The following is a 19490-nucleotide window of genomic DNA, read 5'->3' as shown; positions in this document are numbered from 1 at the left end:
GGAAGAAATCCACTCAGTAATATCATCAAACCATGTTGCTTCTCAACAGTGGTCTCAAGGCTACATTAATCTACATATAACTATTACAGGTACAAGATGGCTTTGAGGGGGAGTACGACATTCAGTTAGAGCTCCATTTTCAAACTATACAGACAAATATTCTGAGCAAATCAATATGCATAAGCCATTTACTTGTAACACTAAGCTATGGATGCAGATTTTTCTAGTTAGTCATTAGATTACTGCTCCGTGAAATAATGAACATTTACCGGTATATTCCTGTCTAGATATGATATTCATTGGTAGGGGGAAATAATTGTTTCCAGTGATTGTTAAATTATGATTCAACTTCCATAGGCTAAGATGTCAGCAAGTGAACAATGCAGATCTAGATCCAGGAAGACCGGAGGTCTTTTTTTAGACTCACTGGAGCGTAGCAGGCTGCGTGTGGCTGACTTGGGAGTGGCGGGCGGAGGCAGACCCTGGCTGCTGGCAGCAGCAGAAGACAGGAAGGTGGAGAAGTAGAGACCGGAGCCCTCGCGGACAGGGCTGAGGATGGGCGGCGGGGTGTAAGGGGGCATGGTGAGGGGGTTGTCGGCCAGGCGGACCGGGGAGCGCAGGTGGCTCTGGTAAGGAGTGATGGAGGAGTAGACGGGCGGAGCGATGAAGGTGCCGGGTTTAGGGGGCGGGATGAAGAGAGGCTCGGGCCGCGGTCGGCGCTTGGACTTCTTGCCGTCGTCTTCTTTCTCGCCCTCTGTCCCACCGTTCTGTGGAGAGGACCAGTGATGTCAGGGTTTTGTTTTGGACATTGATTAAAAATGTGTTTTCGGCAGTTTTTTGTTTTATTTACATGAGTCGCTGTAGACAGCAGACTATAATGTTAAATGTAAATACACTAGGGGTGTAACGATACATTTTAATAGCGATTCGATACATATCACGATACATGGTTGACGATACGATACATGGACGATATTGGTTAATTCATGGTGATACGATACGATTCGATTTAATTATTTAAAATCGATATAGTAACTATTTAGCAAAGAAATTTAATCTGTGTGAAAGGTGTGGATAGTGCAGGTTTTTAAGGGAAACATGTATTATTATGGATATAAATAAGTAAACACAGCGATTATGTGCCAAATACATGGACATTGTATATTGACAAACATGCACCTTGACATGAACCCAGAGATTACACACATTTATCCATAGACCAGTGTAGCTATATGGAAAGGAAAAGTAATTAAACCCCTCCTTTTAAATTTATCTTCTTAAAAATGCTAAATGCAATGCACAAGTAGGTAGTATCGATACAATCGATTCTTTGCATTGCCGATTCGATACGATACAAAATAAAACGATGCGATTCGATTTTAGCTGTTTTCATTTCGATCTACTTCGATTTTTTAAGTTAAAAACGATATTTCGATACAGTTACTATATCGTTACACCCCTAAAATACACTGTTGTTCACTGATGCATATAGCTACAATACAAAGTATTGCATGTCATTATATATGTAATACACACACGCACAGCCACACACACACACGCACAGCCGCGCGCACACACACACACACACACACACACACACACACACACACACACACACACACACACACACACACACACACACACACACACACACACACACACACACACACACACACTCACACACACTCTCCCTCTCTCTCAACAAAGAAGTTGACACACTCTTCACACTCTTAAATCTGCATTCCCTGGATTATTTATCCAGGGAAATCCTTGAGAGAATGAGATATCTCAATACAGTACTACATACAATAATGTACCGCATTGGCCACTCTATCCTGTAGTATGGTTAAATCCTGTTAATCTGCCTGATCTGGGACAGGGCATCCAGTTCACTAAATCTACCTCAGCTGAAAGAGAGCAGGGGACAAAGGGTGGGGGGCTGAAATGGGGGCAGGGGGGTTCAGGAACATACTGCGGTGGGGTGCGGTTGATCGTGAGAGGGAAGCTGAGTAAAAAAAAAAGGAAGGATGGAGATGGTGGCAAAGATTATAGGAGACTAAAAGTGTCACGGAAAAAACAAAATATACTTTCACTTCCATTTAAAACAGATATGTACAGTACTGAAGGCAAAATCCTACTTGAAACTTCCCCTGGTCTCACGGCCATCATAAAAACCACGACATCGAAAGTAAAAATGTAACACTGCACTCACCTGCCCTGAGCTCTCTGACAAGTTGTTCCTGTGTGAGCGTCGGCGGGTGACGATAACAGAGGGCTTGTGGTCAGCTCTGCCCAGGTCCTGGAAGCTCTGGGGTCTCGGGGGCCAACCGGAGTCAAGTGCTGCCCCATCCTCCCTGTCTGGGGATGAGGGATCGGGTCTCCGTACTGGTACAGACACAGGGATGACAAGAGGCAGGAGGCTGTCATCTCTTGGCCGCTTGACATTCAGACCCTCTGGTTCGGTGGGGCTCCATGGCCTATGTGGTTCCTAAGGAAGATAAATGGAGAGGGCAGGGGGGGAGGGGGGGGGGGGGGTCACTCACCAGGTTACATGTCTGTAGTTTTTAAAACGACACAGGATTCTATGATGTTGTGGATGATCTGTTTTTAGATTCCACTGATTTATTTCCAAACCAATCTGGATGACAGCTAAATGTGGGTATGTGTACCCCTAGGGGTAAGCAGAGATACTACAGGTACATGAGAGTCAATTCTGAGCAATATACATTCCAGCTCCATAAACGCTAGACACACTTTGGTTCAATTCAAAGTAGTCCACAGACTACACTACTCAAAGTCAAGGTTACACGCCATATACCCTAATACCTCTCCCTTATGTGACAAATGTAAACTGGAGACAGGCACACTTGCCCATCAGTTCTGGTTCTGCCCAAAACTAAATTCCTACTGGTCCCTCATTTTTGATTACCTATCAAAAGCCCTTAAAAAAACATTGACCCTGATCCACTATTGGCTATGTTTGGACATGTTACCTTCAATCCTTCTATTAAATCGTCCGAAGGCCGAGCGATCTCCCTTTGCACATTGTTGGCTAAACGTCTAATTTTACAACAATGGAAATCTGAATCTAGCCCTTCATTCCAGCAATGGCTCAGAGACCTGGGCAAGGTGCTCCATATGGAGAGAATTCGGTACTCAATTATTAAGAAGGACGATCTCTTTATGAAAATATGGCAGCCCCTGCTGGATAGGTGGTCAGTCTCCTGTGACAGAGCCCGTGATCGGGGTGTCCCCTCAAATGCCTGAGAACAGTCTGGGTTTTATTTCCCTGAATCCCGCTTATATTATTATCTAAGGTTTTCCGTCCTGGATGCTGTCAACTACTTCTTTTACTTTTATTGTTCTTTCTTTGGCTGCCTTTTTTGTCTTTTTGTTTTGGTCTGTCTTTGTCTTTTTGTCTGTTTTTTCGTGTGCTTCCTGTGTAAAAGGGGAAACTGACTTTTTGACCTGTTTTGTATTTTGCTACATACCCCCAATAAAAACTATATTAAAATAATAGGTACATGAGAGGCAGTGGAAATGTTATTATTTTATTATTTTACTCCTATGTTTAATAGTAAAACATTGACAACCTTTTTGTGAAACTGCTGATCTGTAAACCAAATTACATAAAAACATTGAATAGGAAGCTACTCTTATTTTCACATTATTTTAATATATTGACATCAAAACTGGTTATGCTGCATATTGTTATGGCAACAGTTTAAATTAAATCTGCTTAGGAGGCAGTACATTTCTTTGTAATGTTATATTCTTCAAAAGTTGTCTTATCATTCATTGATAGCCTAGCCTCATATGCTAGCTATGGTTTTCTCTTTTTTTCTAAGCAAAGTTTTGTAGTCAGGTTTGAGAACATGGGTACTAACAAAATAAGGAAAAGTGCATTTTTCTTTGAAGAGAAGTGAAGAGAAATTTCAACTCTATTACACATTATCACTCAGACACAAAAGAATTTAAATGCCCAGCACATTTAAATACTTTTAAAATTCTAAGCTCGTATTTTTGTATTTTTAAAATAAATACTAAGCTTGCAGCGTATGCTATTTTTGCAAGTCTTTGAATATATTGACCCGATTCTATAAATGTCTTCTAAATTCTTCTTCTAAATCAGTGGTTCTCAAACTTTTTCATGTCAAGGACCCCCAAAATTACATGTATTTGGGCCGCAGACCCCCATCTCAAAATATGCTGTTCCAGGGACCCCCAGAAGCAGAGATTTGAGTAACAAATGTTTGCTTAAGAGATATATTAAAAGATTTGCAAATAATATTTTTAAAAAATAGCAAGCTACAGGCTACAAGCTCGCAGCGCTGCACTCGAGCTTGTATATCTGCTATTCATTAATAGCAAAAGCATAAAATAATGGTTAAAGCGGTTCCAAGTCTTAAAGGGTTAACACAGGCTAAATAGGGGCCGAAGCGTAAAGTATCATGCATGCATTAGGATAGCCTGGCGTTGCTCATACTAATTCCTCACTGCATGTTGTGCGGTCTGGTTTATTAACCAGGCTAGTCAATACATCATGAGACTGATTCGTGCATGCATTATTAATAGGAAGAAACCCCAAATAGAAAATATATACTTAAAAAAAGGGTTACCACCCAAAAAGGGTTTGGGTGGTATACTGCCGCTATTTTCTTAAAGATTTACAAAACAAGATCCAACCAAAATCCAAAATAATTCTGCAAGCTGAAACCCAATACTTTATTGAAAGGTAAGCTGCTCTGGATCTCCGGACCGCACATGCACCTCAAAGGGTATGATGCCTGCAATGGCATTCCTCACATTGCTGCATGCAGTAACCATAATGAATGGGCATGAGTTGCAGCAGCGCGCGTATGCATTCGAGTAATCATCAACTTTGAAGCAAACTCTGAAGCCATGGCATGAACCACATTGTTGGTCAGATGAGAACTCTTGCACGCTGTGGCCATACTGCGCCAACGTATTTAACAGCGGAAGGAGAGGCGTGCATATTTAGGACTGTGGCTGCGCTGGGTCCCTTGTTCATTATTCCCAATGGAAAACTCCAGCCCCTACACCACAGCTAGGGAGAGAGCAGTATTCTGCTGAGCATTGCAAGCAGGGTAGCCCCCCTCCCCTCTCCATATGAAGGGGGGGCGCTGCCAGGGTGGAGTTTCACTCCACACCAGTGGGGGGATGGGGGGTGTACTACAGGCATGTAACCGAAACAACCTCTCTCTGTATGTTTCAGCCAACTTGTGGGGCGAACCCAGGGCATGCCCATGCTAAAGCTACAGCTAGGCTAAAAGCTAACCTAAAACTACAGCCATATGACATTTCAACCATTTGCTTGTGATTTAAGACCATTTGCTTGTGATTTAAGATCCATACCACTGCTGTTTAGTAATAGCAATGTAGTCTTACTCGGTATAGTGATTGCACTGTGTGACAATGTGTTCTGTTTCTAAAACAGCAACAGAAAGTATTGTAGAAAATGAGATAAGCTTCCTACTTTGAGATAAACATAAAGTGTGTGTGGGGGGGGGGGGGGGGGGGGGGGGGCTCTCACAATACACTGGATGTACCTTGTGCCATACCATATAACACATTTATACTGTAGCATGTCTGCAATGTTAAAGCACTATACTTAAATAGATTCTTCCTCAAAGAGACAGAGACAAAGAGAGATACAGACAGAACTATCCACATAGACAGAGTGGACTGTACCATTCAGCTGTGGTTTTTTGCGTTCACAGGGTGTTGACAGTATTTCTACTGAAAAAGCATTAATTACAAAACAACACAAATCCTGGCAGGCTTTGCCTGACAGATGCATTAGATCTAGTTTGTTCCCATTCCTGCACTTGCTTGGGGAGCGAAAGTTCCCATTGCAATTATACCCTGACTTAACACAAGCAAAATGGATTCTTAGCCCTCACAAAGTAGCTCTGAAGACTGAAGCTAGTAAAGGCATTTAGCCTTCAGTGATAGATATACGCTAGCGTAAATACTGTACGCTCTGCCACAAAGCCTAGCCTAGGTTTTAGGCAACCTTTATTTAATGTTGACTTTCAGGTTTATTAACAGTTGAAAGCATGATTTATAAAGAGAGAAAACAGGACAGGGACAGAGAGACACAGACAAAAGCAACATCTGATACAGATTTTGACTAGACTAAAGCAACATTACAAACACACCATGAGAGTGCCATAACCCACTGCCGCTGACATCCGGCTTACTCACCTTAACCACATGAGATGGCAGAGACTCCATTTCTGAGGCCTTCTGTGCGAGTGTTTCCAGGTTCACTTCCTGAGAGACCCTGCGCTTCCTGCGTGTGCTTTGGATGACCCCCGTCGGCGCCGCCTGGATCTCCACTACACCGTTCTGGGAGGAGGCTGGCGGCCCCGGGCCCAACTGATCAGAGGAAGAGATGAGGAAGGGGTTGTCGGACGGTGCCCCACCTTCCTTGGAGAGCCGCCTGGATCTGCGAGGCTGTAGCTGGGGCTGCGACTGAGGCTGGAGAGAGGGCTGCAGGGGCTCACTAGGTTGCTGTGGTTCTGGCGTGATGTCCTGGATGATGGGCTCCTGGACCTTTGGTGGGGCAGGTACAGTGGTCTCCTGGGAGTGCACCACCACAGGAGGCTGTGCGTGTGGGTGAGGGTGTGTGTTCTGTGAGCTGGGGTAATAGTCAAGCACATGAGGGTTTTGTTGTGGCAACTGCTGATGTTGCATTTGCTGCTGCATTTGGTGCTGCTGCTGTTGCTGCTGTATTTGCTGCTGCTCATGGTGTATTTGTTGTTGCTGTTGCATTTGTTGCTGCTGTAGTTGCTGTACGTGTCGTTGATGGAGGATCTGCTGTTGCTGCATTTGATGGTGTTGCTGCTGTTGCATTTGCTGCTGTTGGAGAATGTGGTGTTGCTGTTGGCGATGTATTTGCTCTTGCTTCTGTTGCTGCTGCAACTGGTGTGGGGGCTTTGCCTGTGTTGAGTAATTCAGGTTTGGTAAGGTTGTTCTGTTGCCCTGGAAGGTCTGGTAGTAGCCTGCTAAGTGCTGTTTGGGCTGGCCAAAGGCTAACTGAAAAGGCTGTAGGACTGAGCTGCCCCCTGGGTTGGACACATTGTGCTGCTGAGCGTTCAGTGCCCCTGGTTTAAGAGGTTGCTGAAACGCCTGGGATTGCTGCTGCTGCTGCTGTTGTTGTTGCTGCTGCTGCTGTTGCTGCTGTTGTTGTTGTTGTTGTTGTTGCTGTTGTTGTTGTTGCTGCTGCTGCTGCTGCTGCTGGTCCCACTCCAGACCCCGGGCCTTGGCCACATCTCTATAGACCTCACCAACAGGGTTGGCCCCTACTGGCTTGTCTGGAGCCCTGGTAGGTGGTTGCTGCTGCGGTTGTGGCTGCTGCAAGCCAGGGGCCTCGTGCAGCGCCTTTGCAAACGGCCCAGCCTGGGGCCTTGAGTCAGTCACATTAACACCTCCCAGGTAATTAGCAAAGTTCTGTCCCCAGTTAGCCATTGCAGTCCAAGCTACAGCTCTCTGGGGTTGAGGTGGCTGTTGTGGCTGACCAGGCTCCTGGGGCGCCCATTTCATAGGCACTGTTTGCTGATAGTGACCACGGCTCTGGTCACCCTTATCAGGGCTGAAGATGACTGAATTGAGATACATGTGCGGGGCTTCTGGGTTGGAGGACACCGTGCTAGCAGCCTCGCTTTGTCCTGGCTCTGAGGCAGGGCCGCTTAGACCATAGTATGGACCCTCTGGGTGCTGAGAAGTCTCCTTCATCGTTACTCCTTGGTCGCTGAAAAAAGTGATGCGCTTTCCGGTTCTCTTAGTGCTGGGCTTCTGCTGGGCCGGTACGCTCATGGCCAGCATGAATGAAAAAGCAGGTCTGTGTGCAGGTTTATGGACTGGGGGGGGGGGGGGTTACAACTGCAAGCACAAGATATACCCTGCCCCAACAAGCCCACCAACTATTATTTAATTTTTGAAGTCGAAGTCCACTATATTTCACAGATCCAAAAATTAAACAGCAAGAAAAAAAAAGCTTGCATATACCCTTTAACAGGGTGCATACAATAGTGTCCAAAAAACGTACAAAAAAATAAATGGGCAGTGGTGGGAGCAGTTGTCTGGGTCAAACAAGGTACTCTTCTCTTCCCTCTGCTGTTGTATGTGATCTACTCAGTGGCCGGCTTGAAGGAGTCCATGTGTTCTGCTGATTCATGTACAGCTCCCTGTGAAAGGAGAATGGGAGAGGGGGGAGGTCAAGCAGGGTGCACTCAAACTAAAGAGGTCCCCTGCAGGGGGCTTCCATTGTCAGCCCCGCCTCAGCGATGTCAAAACCTGCCGTTTGCCTTTTCAACAATAGAACTCGGCTGAAAGGTAGCGGGTGGGAGAATAGAGGAGGGGAGGAGAGATAAGAGGGGTGGGCGGGCTAAGCTATGTCATTATTAGCTAAACTCACATGACACTGGGATATGGGCCTGCAAACAGTCGATTGTAGAGATAGATGATCTAGCTCTTTAGGGACCCGGGGTGGGAGTTTGGAGAGATGTCTCAATCGATGGTTCCTGAAAATTATGTTGTGGGGTGATATTACAGCACAGTTTATGATAGCCTGGGCGTAGCACTAAAGCTCATGCACAAACACGGACACACATAAATGGACACACTAAATCTTGCACTTCTATCCTTGCGAAGACGTTTGAATGGTTTACATTGACAACATTTGCCCCCTAACCAGAACCCTAACATCACTATTACATCTAACTCTGACCTTAACCTAAATCAAATTATAACCTGAAAACTATGTCTCAACACTAAAACATCCCCATGCCAAGTGTCCTCACTTCCCATTTCCCATTATTTTAAGCATTTTTATATCCTTCTGATGACATTTTTCTTCTCACAAAGATATTAGTACTGAGTTGAGTAATGAGTCTCACCTCAGGTTCAATATGTGGAGTTAATTGGTATCTGCCTGGAGCACTTTCTCCCTGTGCAGAGTCAGACTCTAAAAATATTAATTACTAGAGCTCACAGAAACCTTCTGCACTTTTCTTGGAGCCCCCCTGTGGTTTTTGCCGACACCAACATTGAAAGAAATAGGTCAAAAGCAGTTGTTGAAACGCTACACAAATTACTCTTTACAACAGCCTCTGACTCATCAGTCACAGAAATAAAGGGAAGCCAGTGCCCTTTGAACCATGCATGCATCCTCAAAAGGGAAGGGCAAATGAAAACGGAGCAAGTGTGAGTCATTACAAAAGGAAAATGTAAAAATGAAAAGTGAGTGCTGAAAAGCCTTGTAAGTCAAAGCAGCTTTACATGCCTTGCGAGAACTGGTACTCAAGGAGCAATTTCCACTGCCATGGCAACAGATTGCAGAATACAAAAATATAAATATCTGGAAATAATTCTGTTAGCGTTTCAGAAAGATTACACAACACAATTACACTTGCCAAGTGATATGATGCATAGCTTAACTCAGTATCTCTTAACATATGAAACACTGCCTGTGGCTAGGGATAGGACGATATGAAAATGTCATATCACGATTATTGTGACAAAAGAAATCGCGATTTACGATATTATCGCGATAATCAAAATCCATTATCCTGGGGCAAAGACATTTGATAGAAAGTGAAAAAAAGACTGTATCAAATACATATATTATAACATTTATAAGTACCTTTTACAAATTATAGAGGGTTTAAGTGGTACCGGATATGCAGCTTGGCAAATAAAAGGTTTATTGATCCCAGTGCATGATGGAGGACGATATCACGATAAATTAAATCTCCACGATACGATTATTGTGAGTGTTTTTTATCGCGAAACGATAATATCGCTTATCGTCCCATCCCTACCTGTGGCTATCTTTTGTATGAGGAAAGAAGAGACATTTATTATGCTTGTTTGGCATTAGCAATACCTATGAAGAAATACTTCCGATTGCATGGTTTAGCATAAGCGAACCCATAAGAATAAAGAGCTTATCTGCAAAGGCAAGAATGAGCCAAAACGTAACCTTGCCACTACTGCAGAACTTTACATAATGCAATTTGTCAGATGACATGCATAGATATAGGAATCTATAAGATGTACACTGAGGCTACCTCTGACATCTGACGAAGTGATCAACAATTGTCACCCTTTACTCTGGGAGCCCATTAATGTAGCACACACACACACACACACACACACACACACACACACACACACACACACACACACACACACACACACACACACACACACACACACACACACACCTTAAAATAGACAGCTGCAGCTGTTCAGATCCTGCACTGGCTGTGGGGCAGCTCAGACTAAGGAACCTGACTGACCAGGGCAACAAAAACACAGTGATGATGCAAACAGTTAGAGATGTTATGCATGCTTATATTTAACGTGCTATGCATCGTCTATATACTAGCCACTTCGCCATCTGCAGAAAGATATTCCTTATGCATTATAATTTTCACATTTAAGACTTTAAAATATGAAAATGACAATGCACAAGGAATATCCCTCTGCAGAATGCACCATCCAACGAGATAAACAGAACTGTGTAAGCAGTTATTTAAAAAGAAATAAGAGGCGCTCGGTGAGCATGCATGCATGCAGACAGACAGACAGACAGTACAGTGCACAATAGCCGCACACTCACTGACTCTATTTGAGGTGAGAGATCATGACGCATCACAGGTACAGTATTACACAAGCCTCGTGGGTTTAACCCAATAAACAAGGCGACGCGTTAAATAGGCGTAAATCCATTACCGTTTCCCAATTTAAACCGCCCCGTGCCGTTAAAAGGGCGAAAGTGAACATGCAAGTCAAGACAGACATGTATGGTCGTGTACGAGTGTGAGCTGGGCTGCCATCATCAGTTGATCATCTATCGGACAAATGGAGAAAGAGAGAGAGAGAAAAACACGCAGCGTCCTACCATTAGGAGGACCTTTCCCGGACCCCCTCCTCTGTTGCCAGCTAACTCAGCGCTATTTACGAGAAGCCCTTTGTTGCAGAAAACGGATTATCCAGTTACTAATGCCACTGCAACCGAGGCAACAATGCGCCTGGAAGCAGCATGCATTGAGTCCCGAGTTGAAGTATTGGAATACAATAATGTTCTGGACTCACTTGACTTGTCAACACGTCTCGTTTACACTATCTGTGCGGGAAATATCCCTATTCCTAGTTTATACCCGTGATATATGCACGACTGCATGTGTACATCGCTGTGGTCGGACAATAAGTGAAGTGCAGAGTGGTTCCATGGAAGGGAGAGAAGGTAAACAAACTTTGTCAACAAACTGTCGCCAAAATAATCACATGCACACACTGTACTACAACCAGCAGCAACTATGAGGTTTCAACTCGGGTACTTACGGTGTCTGTCATAATAATAGCTGCTGTAAACAGCGCTGTTGGCCGCGCGGATCACCACCAACTAACAGGTCCTCCAATCAGCCAACAGGGCCGTGCAAGACAGCAGAGCCCCAATGATGACTGCATACATCCCCAAGGTTGACTCATGCGACGCTGACCTCACGACTATTTAATTTTTTTCAAGTCAAGGAGAAGGAGCAGGGGACGCTCTGGGTTTGCGGAGCACCGAGCGATCTATCCGCTCCAAAACGAAGCCCCGATCTGCAGAATCGCGGAGGCTACTCCGCCTTCGTTGCACATTATTGCACTACGATTGCACACGATAACACGCGCTCGCATTGGCAATGCGGCCTTTTCTCTTCGTAGCGAAACAACACATTTCTCCCTCTCGCCGTCTTGTGATCATCTCTCTCTCTCTCTCTCTCTCTCTCTCTCTCTCCCCCCCTCTCTCTCTGATTCTCTCTCTCTTGTTCGCCACACCCACTTCCATGCCCATATATGGCCTTCCTCTTGCATGCAAACCGCTGTAATTTACGGAGCAAGCTCACTCTCAGTCCATGCGGGAAATTCCGACAGTCACTAGTCAGTCAGTGGGGCAGAGAGGAGAGGACCCCGCATTGTTGGCCCCCGTGCCGTGCTTAACGGGTTTCCAAAACCGTTGCGAACACAAGTGTAGTTATGTCAGTGGGCTAAGTAAGTATCCATGGAACACTGTTTCCCAAACACTGGGTATGTGTCCCTTAATGTTTGGTTTCCTACATTTTGTTATTTTCCAACGTTTTTTTTATTATTTCAAAACATTATAAAAAAGCTAATATTGTCATGAATAACAATAATATTTTCTTTTTATTCATGCAAATCTTAGAAATTCAATAAATTAGAAAATAAATGTTTAACAAGTAGTGAAAATAGCCGATCTACAAGCTTTTAGATCTGCTGTTTTCACTCATTTGGGTCCTGGGCCCAAACGTCTAATTTATTTTTTTGGTCACGGCCAAAAAGGTTTGGGACCCAACCCCCAAAATGCAGCCCTGACAGCTTTTGAGTTTCTAGGAGGAATCACACATTACATTAAACTACCATGTCTGTGATAGGTGTGAAATTACTGGTTTTCTGTCGTTGTTTAAATGGTAGCATAGACCTACATAAAAGGATCATAACATCATTAGGTCATTACATTATTGCACACACACACACACACACACACACACACACACACACACACACACACACACACACACACACACACACACACACACATAGGTATATATTGTATGCACTAATTACCTGCCATATAGGCTATCATTTCAGACAGCATGAGCATATGGCCCATATGCTATGGGCATGACCAGGCATGTGCCTGACACACAGGGTCGCTTAAAAATAACGTGTAAAGCCTTCAAACATTTACAAGTCGAGTCAAATTAATACATCTGACCTGCCATATTGTGTCCCTGACTGTCCGTTACCGTTGCATCATTATACAAGCATTGCTTTTTCCCTGCCATATTACCTGGGTCCTGTGCCTAGAAATGGACATTTATAGGCTATCAGTTTCGCTTTATCATGGCAGACATAGGCTACTGTAAGATCCTGATATGTCTTTGTGCAGGATGGAGGCATGGGATAGATTTTATTGTGTATATACACATATTGATTGCACGAGGTGTGTCGCTTGCCAAAAAAACAGATCTACAAGCTAGGTTAGCTTGTTGATCTGTTCTTTTTGGCAAGCGACAATGAGCTAAGCAACTGTTAAATTATCATTGTTGTACATGAACATAAAGTATCGAGCTTTACCATATATACATTACACCATGCATTTCCAGTACTTACATGTAATAACGCGGCGTCCCCTGCATGATACGACGCACACATGTTGTCTTGTTTCACGCCATTATGATCCCCATTGTGCTGTAACATTTCCTCTGCTGCTGCCTGCAGCTGTGTGAGTGTTATAACGTTAGATGACAGAATCCCCCTAAAACTTTTACCCCCCCGCCTTTCCTCGACAAAGGCGTCACTTCCCAGATCCACTTCTCTAAGAAACGTCCAGAAATCAAAAGTTCATTGGGATCAAACAACGATTAAAATAAATTACATCCTCCATGTATGTTGTTAAGAGTTAGGGAACGATCTGTTACAAAAGCAGTGCACCCGGGCCTGCTCGAATGCAGTTTGCTGTTGTTGAATCAGTTCATCCGCTGCGCTCTTGATAAACTGGCCGATTATGCATGCGAGCCAGACATAACAACAGTGGCAGAGCGAGGCCGCGTTCCATTTCTTTCCTGCACAAGCTACCTTTGCGGGCGGCTTTACGGCACCTTAGTCGATAGATGGCAGTCATGATAAACACAAACGAACACTGCCTGTAGCAGCCTCTCTATGGTAGCAGCTAGTTGGCTAGTAGTAGTAGTGTCTGCATGCTTTTAACGGCTGAACGATAAAGGCGTCTCTGGGGAATTGAGTGTCAAGGACTCTCGCATGTTTGAAGATGTTGCAGGTGCAAAGAGTGGTGCTAAACTCCCGACCCGGTATGTATGTATGTTAGTATGTATTTATAGACTCGAGTAGACCAATGTCAGATTGTTGTGCAGCCAACTTTTACAGAGTTCTGTAACTCCCTCCTCTCTTTAATTAAGGTGAAAATGGGACGCCAGTTCCAGACAATTTCCGATTTGAGGACGCTACTCTATCACGTGACCTGAAGCAGGGAGAGGTCCTCGTGCGAACTCTGTACCTGTCTGTCGACCCATACATGGTAAACTTGATTGATAGTCTACCTACATTGTTTTATTAGTCAATCATAGGTTTGGGGGCAATATCATGTGCAATATGCAGTAGTAAGACTCCCCATATTAGTGTCAAAATCCCACTGGGAGTCAGTCAAGAAACAATGAATGGATTACAAATAGGCAGTCAGTAGTCAAAGCCTGCCGCCTGTCTCCAGCACTTAAAGGACCACTTAACCCATTTTAAACCAATCAACATTTCTGTCTGTCTCTGAGAAGGGCAAAGGGCTATGGACGGGTCAGAAACCTGCTACCATTGACATCATTGCTATTAAGGCAGGTTTGCTAAATTCAAACAACATTTCAAAATTGTTTTTATTTTGTATTAATGCAAATACAATATTTCAGCATGCTAACTTTCCAGGAAAAGAAAGGCTGTAGTTTCTATTAGCTTGGATTCCCCATTGATGATGTCGTTGGTGGGCAGATTCTGAACTGAACTGTCCACAGCCCACTACTCACACACACACACACACACACACACACACACACACACACACACACACACACACACACACACACACACACACACACACACACACACACACACACACACACTCACTCACTCACTCACTCACAAAACACTGGTTATTAAGCAGCAGTGGATGTGTTTCATTCCAAAGTGACATAAAATGTCCACACACAGAGTAGACAGACATTGTTTCATCTTATGAGCATTAGGACCAATTATGAAGATACGTTGAAATGGGTGAAGAACAGAATACTTTAAGTATTCTGCAACAGATTTAATTGACACCAGAAGCAGTTAAAATGACTTGACAGTGACACTTATCATTCAGCTGGAGTAGTCAGTCAGGTGTTAGACATGGTCTTAAACTTAACATCAAGAAACCCATCTCTGATATCCAATGCAACTATCAATTATCTTCTTATTGGTTAGTCTTTTATCAGTAACCCTTTTGATGATTGAATAATCTATAAGTCCATTTTTGAGCAGTGCTCATGGAAGGAGCTAAGCTCCAACATCTGGCTTTGTCCGGGCTCTGAAGCGTGGCCTACATCTTGACACACAGCTCTCAAAGTTTGTTGTACACCCAGGATCACATTGGCGAAGCTTCGCAGGATGCTTAATGAAATGAACTCATAAATAGAACCACTCACTTCACACTAGGTGTGATGTTTTTAAATAGTTATATATAAACCTATTTATTTTATTTATTATTTAAAAAATCGAATTAATGTTCATAATAGACAAAATCGATTAGTCTGATTAACCACTTAAGCCCTATCAAAAGCCTAACTGTGTCACACAAAAATAATGAAAGTAGCGGCTCTTCAAGACACTTGTTAAATTGATTAGTTTGATCAAGGGTTGTTGCACCCCTAAACCACTCTATAACACCTTTAGTATTGTGATTCTTTTAGAGATGTCGTATGAATGAAGACACAGGTGCTGAATACCTGACACCTTGGGCCCTGTCTGAGTGTGTGGATGGTGGAGGTGTCGGGGTGGTGGAGTCCAGCTGCTGCGACACCTTTTCTGAGGGAGATACAGTGACTTCGTTTAACTGGCCTTGGCAGACCCATAATGTTATAAAATCAAGTCTATTACAGAAGGTAATATTACTGTATTTTTCAACAGTGCGTGATTGCTTTAGACATATGTTATACTATGTTGTACTATGTAATACTCTGGATGTTTTCCACACTCACTCAAATGTACATATCTCCAATCAAATCATATCATATAGCACGGAACAATGTGACAACTCTTTGAATAATATACATATATTTTGAATGCTAACATTTTTAACTAAAGTCTTTGCTTCTGGGAGTCCCTGGAACAACATATTTTGAGATGGGGGGGTCCGTGGCCAAATAAATATAATTTTTGAGGTCCTTGACATGAAAATGTTTTGAGAACCACTGATATTGATATTACAACAATGAACACTCAGATCTTTACTTATACTGTCAGTATCTTTCTACCACAGGTTGATCCCCAGTTGGTTGACGGACATTTGTCCCACCTTTTGGGTGCAGTTGGCATGACAGGCCTCACTGCATTCCTGGGAATGAGAGAGAAGGGTCATGTGACCAAAGGAGCTAACCAGACTCTGGTGGTGAGCGGAGCAGCTGGGGCTTGTGGGTCCATAGCTGGGCAGGTAAATCCAAAGTGTAACAATAATAATGCATTGTATATAGACGTGTGAATATAACACTTTTTTATACATATGCTTTACACATACAGCATTTGATTGTGACCGCCAGGTCGCAAGTTACTATGAAAACCTCCACCGGATAATGGATATCCCTCCGTCAGTCTGTATGTCCGTCACGTCACGTCACGTCACACTTTTGGCCCTACTCTTATCTCCGGCACCGTTGCCCCTATCCATGCCAAACTTTGCACACACACTCCTTGGCTGGCAAACCACAATCTCCGCCCCTTGATTTCTCACATGCCCCTCGTCTAGCGCCACCATGAGGTTGCTTTTTGCAGACAACATTAATGGACACTGCTCCTACAGACGTTGCCTAAAAATCACACACAGCGGACTTATAGGCTAATTTGTGTATACATGCGACCTGGCAGTAGCTTATCTCCCGATTAGGGAGTCTTACTGGTTCTAAAATTTGTCATCTTACTGTACCCGGGCCAGATGTCTTCTGAATGTTACTAGTTACTTATTTACTTAATAAAAGCATGGTTTTATCTTTGTTTTTACAATATTGAGTAATGAACATCTGGTTACAGGTTTCCAACATTGTTAAAGTTTCCATAGAAACTTGAGAGACAATAATTTGGAAAAAGAACCAGGCATTTGTATTTTTATTTTAATGTACTTTTTTGATTTACTATGAACTTCTCATGATTTGGGGAGAAGATTTCTATATTTACCCCCCTCCAGCCATATAAATTGCTTTGGCAGCATTATTAACAGTCCTCCTGAGTCCTTGTAAGCATACTTGGAAATAATAGGCACAATTATGTTTTTTATAGGACTGTGGACAATACGAGCAAGCCATTTTCACTTAACATCAAGTGGTAATACGAAATATGTCCTCCATAATTATATGAGCCAGCATGCATAGGAAAAAATAAGGCTATCATTAAAATGTCAATTGAATAAAGTTAATACTAGTGCAAAATAACTTTTGTAGATATGGCACCCAGTGTGCATGTGACAAGAAATGATCTTAACGGTGGGACTACACCAAGAAATGTGCACATACGCGCGTACTGTCCGTGAAGAGGCTCGCGTATGCGTAAACGCTCCAGGCTACACCAAGGAGGGAGTATATGTGAGGAAGACCAGATAGTCTATGTACAAAACGCATAGGCGTGCTTAAAAAATAGAACCGATCCTATTTTTAGGGAATGCGTATCTGTGGTTCGCGCTATCCGTACGCCTGGTGTAGCCGGCTGAATTGATATACATTGGATCTATCCAAAACGCACATACGCGCGCGCGCCCCGCATACGCACGCATACGCACTGACGCGCGCGAAACGGCTTGGTGTAGTCCCACCGTTAAGTGAAACCCTAACCGAAATAGTTTTCTCTCATCCTTCTCTTTCCCAGATAGGGCGTCTGGATGGCTGTGCGAGGGTGATAGGGATCTGTGGTTCTAATGAGAAATGTAAAGTTCTCGTGGAGGATCTGGGTTTCTCTGCGGCACTCAACTATCGCCAGGAAGACATTTCCACCAGGCTCAGGACATGCTGCCCTGACGGGATAGATGTTTACTTTGACAATGTGGGAGGCCCCATTAGTGATACTATAATAGCACAGGTACAGTTATGGACTCACTAGACCTACCTACACGGTTCTCTTGTTTAATGAATTGTACTACTTCGATTTCCTAAAACGAGAATAATCCATGTACATGTTGTAATTGACACAAAAACATATACTATTCTTCAACTACTATAATAGATGAATTATAGCAAATACCTATAAATAATCCCATAATAGGTAATGAGATGGTGCTCTTATTCACAGTGCAACCATAGAACAAGCTTCAATACCTAGATCACTAATATTACTGTGTACCTACCTAGTTGGAACAAGAACTTCCTTAGAATAATCATTTCAAGTATAACTTTGACTGCAGGAAATAGATGACATAAGGGGGTTGATGTTTTTGCTGATCTGACTGCAGATTCCATATGCATCTGCACGTCAGTCAGTTATGTAGAAGTGGTAGATCCAGAGAAGCTCTTCTTTCCTGACCACTACGTGTGTCCTTTTCTTGTAAACTCTCATCTTTCTCCCACTTCCCCCTCCACCGACAGATGAACGATGGTGGTCATGTGGTCCTGTGCGGTCAGATATCTCAATACAACAAGGACGTGCCTTACCCTCCGCCTCTGAGCAAGGAGACACAGGAAGTTCTGCAGAGCAGGAATATCACTAGGGAGCGATTCATGGTGCTGAACTACATGGATAAAATGCAGGCTGCCCTCATTCAGCTCAGCCACTGGGTTAAATCTGGACAAATGAAGGTGAAGGCTGTGTGTGTATGTGTATGAGAGAGCGAGTGCGTGTACGTGCGTGTGTGTGTGTGTGTGTGTGTGTGTGTGTGTGTGTGTGTGTGTGTGTGTGTGTGTGTGTGTGTGTGTGTGTGTGTGTGTGTGTGTGTGTGTGTGTGTGTGTGTGTGTGTGTGTGTGTGTGTGTGTGTGTGTGTGTGTGAGAGAGTGCATGCGTGTGTGTGTGTACCTGCCCAACATAAATAATTGTCTCCATTTATCAGGTCTTGGAAACAGTGGTAGATGGCATTGAGAATACAGGAGGTAATGTGTGATAATTTACCTTATCACCCAGCCCAATGTCTGTAACATTACAGTTGAAATAATTATTTTAGTGTATTCACTCATAAGGGAATAAAAAAATACTATTTTCACTGCAGTGAATAACCTTTGGAAATGAGTTTCATTCAAATCAACAGAAATATTTTCCTGTTCCTTTGCAGAGGCGTTTTGCTCCATGATGAAAGGTGGAAACATTGGCAAGCAGATCATTAAGATGTGATTGAAGCACCCACACTTTGAAGAGCTTTCGTCACATAATGTTTTTAACTAGCAGAAATTCTGGAAGTTAAAAATTCAGAAATTCATGCAATCACTGATTGAACTAGAAATGTAACTGTACTTAAACTTAAAAACAATTATTAATTGTAAATGATAGTCTAACAGCATTAATGTTCAATGTTACAGTTTACATAATTGCTACAGTCAAAGGATTACAGTAGCACTTTTATGTTATGAAGAAAAAACAGGACTTCTGATTTACCATAATGAACAATTTATTCCACAGCACTATAAACCATTAATGAAATCAAATTGTGGTTTGCTCT

The 19490-nt window shown here is 43.3% G+C and overlaps 2 protein-coding genes across 3 annotated transcripts in view; one reads left to right on the top strand and one right to left on the bottom strand.

Moving 5' to 3' along the window:
* Positions 1-13311, bottom strand: part of mideasb (mitotic deacetylase associated SANT domain protein b) — a 31874-nt gene extending 18563 nt beyond the window's left edge. The window contains exons 1-4 of one of the 2 annotated variants that reach the window (XM_080751209.1): positions 13213-13311; positions 6229-8213; positions 2213-2488; positions 428-767 (exon numbers count right to left, since the gene is read on the bottom strand). In XM_080751209.1, the coding sequence (XP_080607335.1) occupies positions 428-767; positions 2213-2488; positions 6229-7851 (2239 nt within the window). In that variant the 5' untranslated portion in view covers positions 7852-8213; positions 13213-13311. Of the gene's footprint in view, positions 1-427; positions 768-2212; positions 2489-6228; positions 8214-11376; positions 11763-13212 lie in introns of those variants that run through there. The other variant, XM_080751210.1, reaches the window with a different exon arrangement.
* A 381-nt stretch (positions 13312-13692) lies between these two features.
* Positions 13693-19476, top strand: ptgr2 (prostaglandin reductase 2). The gene is made up of 8 exons (XM_080750774.1): positions 13693-13910; positions 14019-14137; positions 15555-15746; positions 16124-16294; positions 17716-17925; positions 18429-18638; positions 18888-18927; positions 19107-19476. The coding sequence occupies exons 1-8, from the start codon at positions 13871-13873 to the stop codon at positions 19163-19165; spliced, it is 1041 nt and encodes a 346-aa protein (XP_080606900.1). The 5' UTR covers positions 13693-13870; the 3' UTR covers positions 19166-19476.
* Positions 19477-19490: the final 14 nt, after the last annotated feature.

Source organism: Nannobrachium achirus, assembly GCF_963921795.1.
Source record: "Nannobrachium achirus genome assembly, chromosome: 20".
Classification (NCBI taxonomy): Eukaryota; Metazoa; Chordata; class Actinopteri; order Myctophiformes; family Myctophidae; genus Nannobrachium; species Nannobrachium achirus.
Note: the sequence above shows the minus strand (reverse complement) of the source record. Positions and strands in the feature narration are given on the sequence as shown.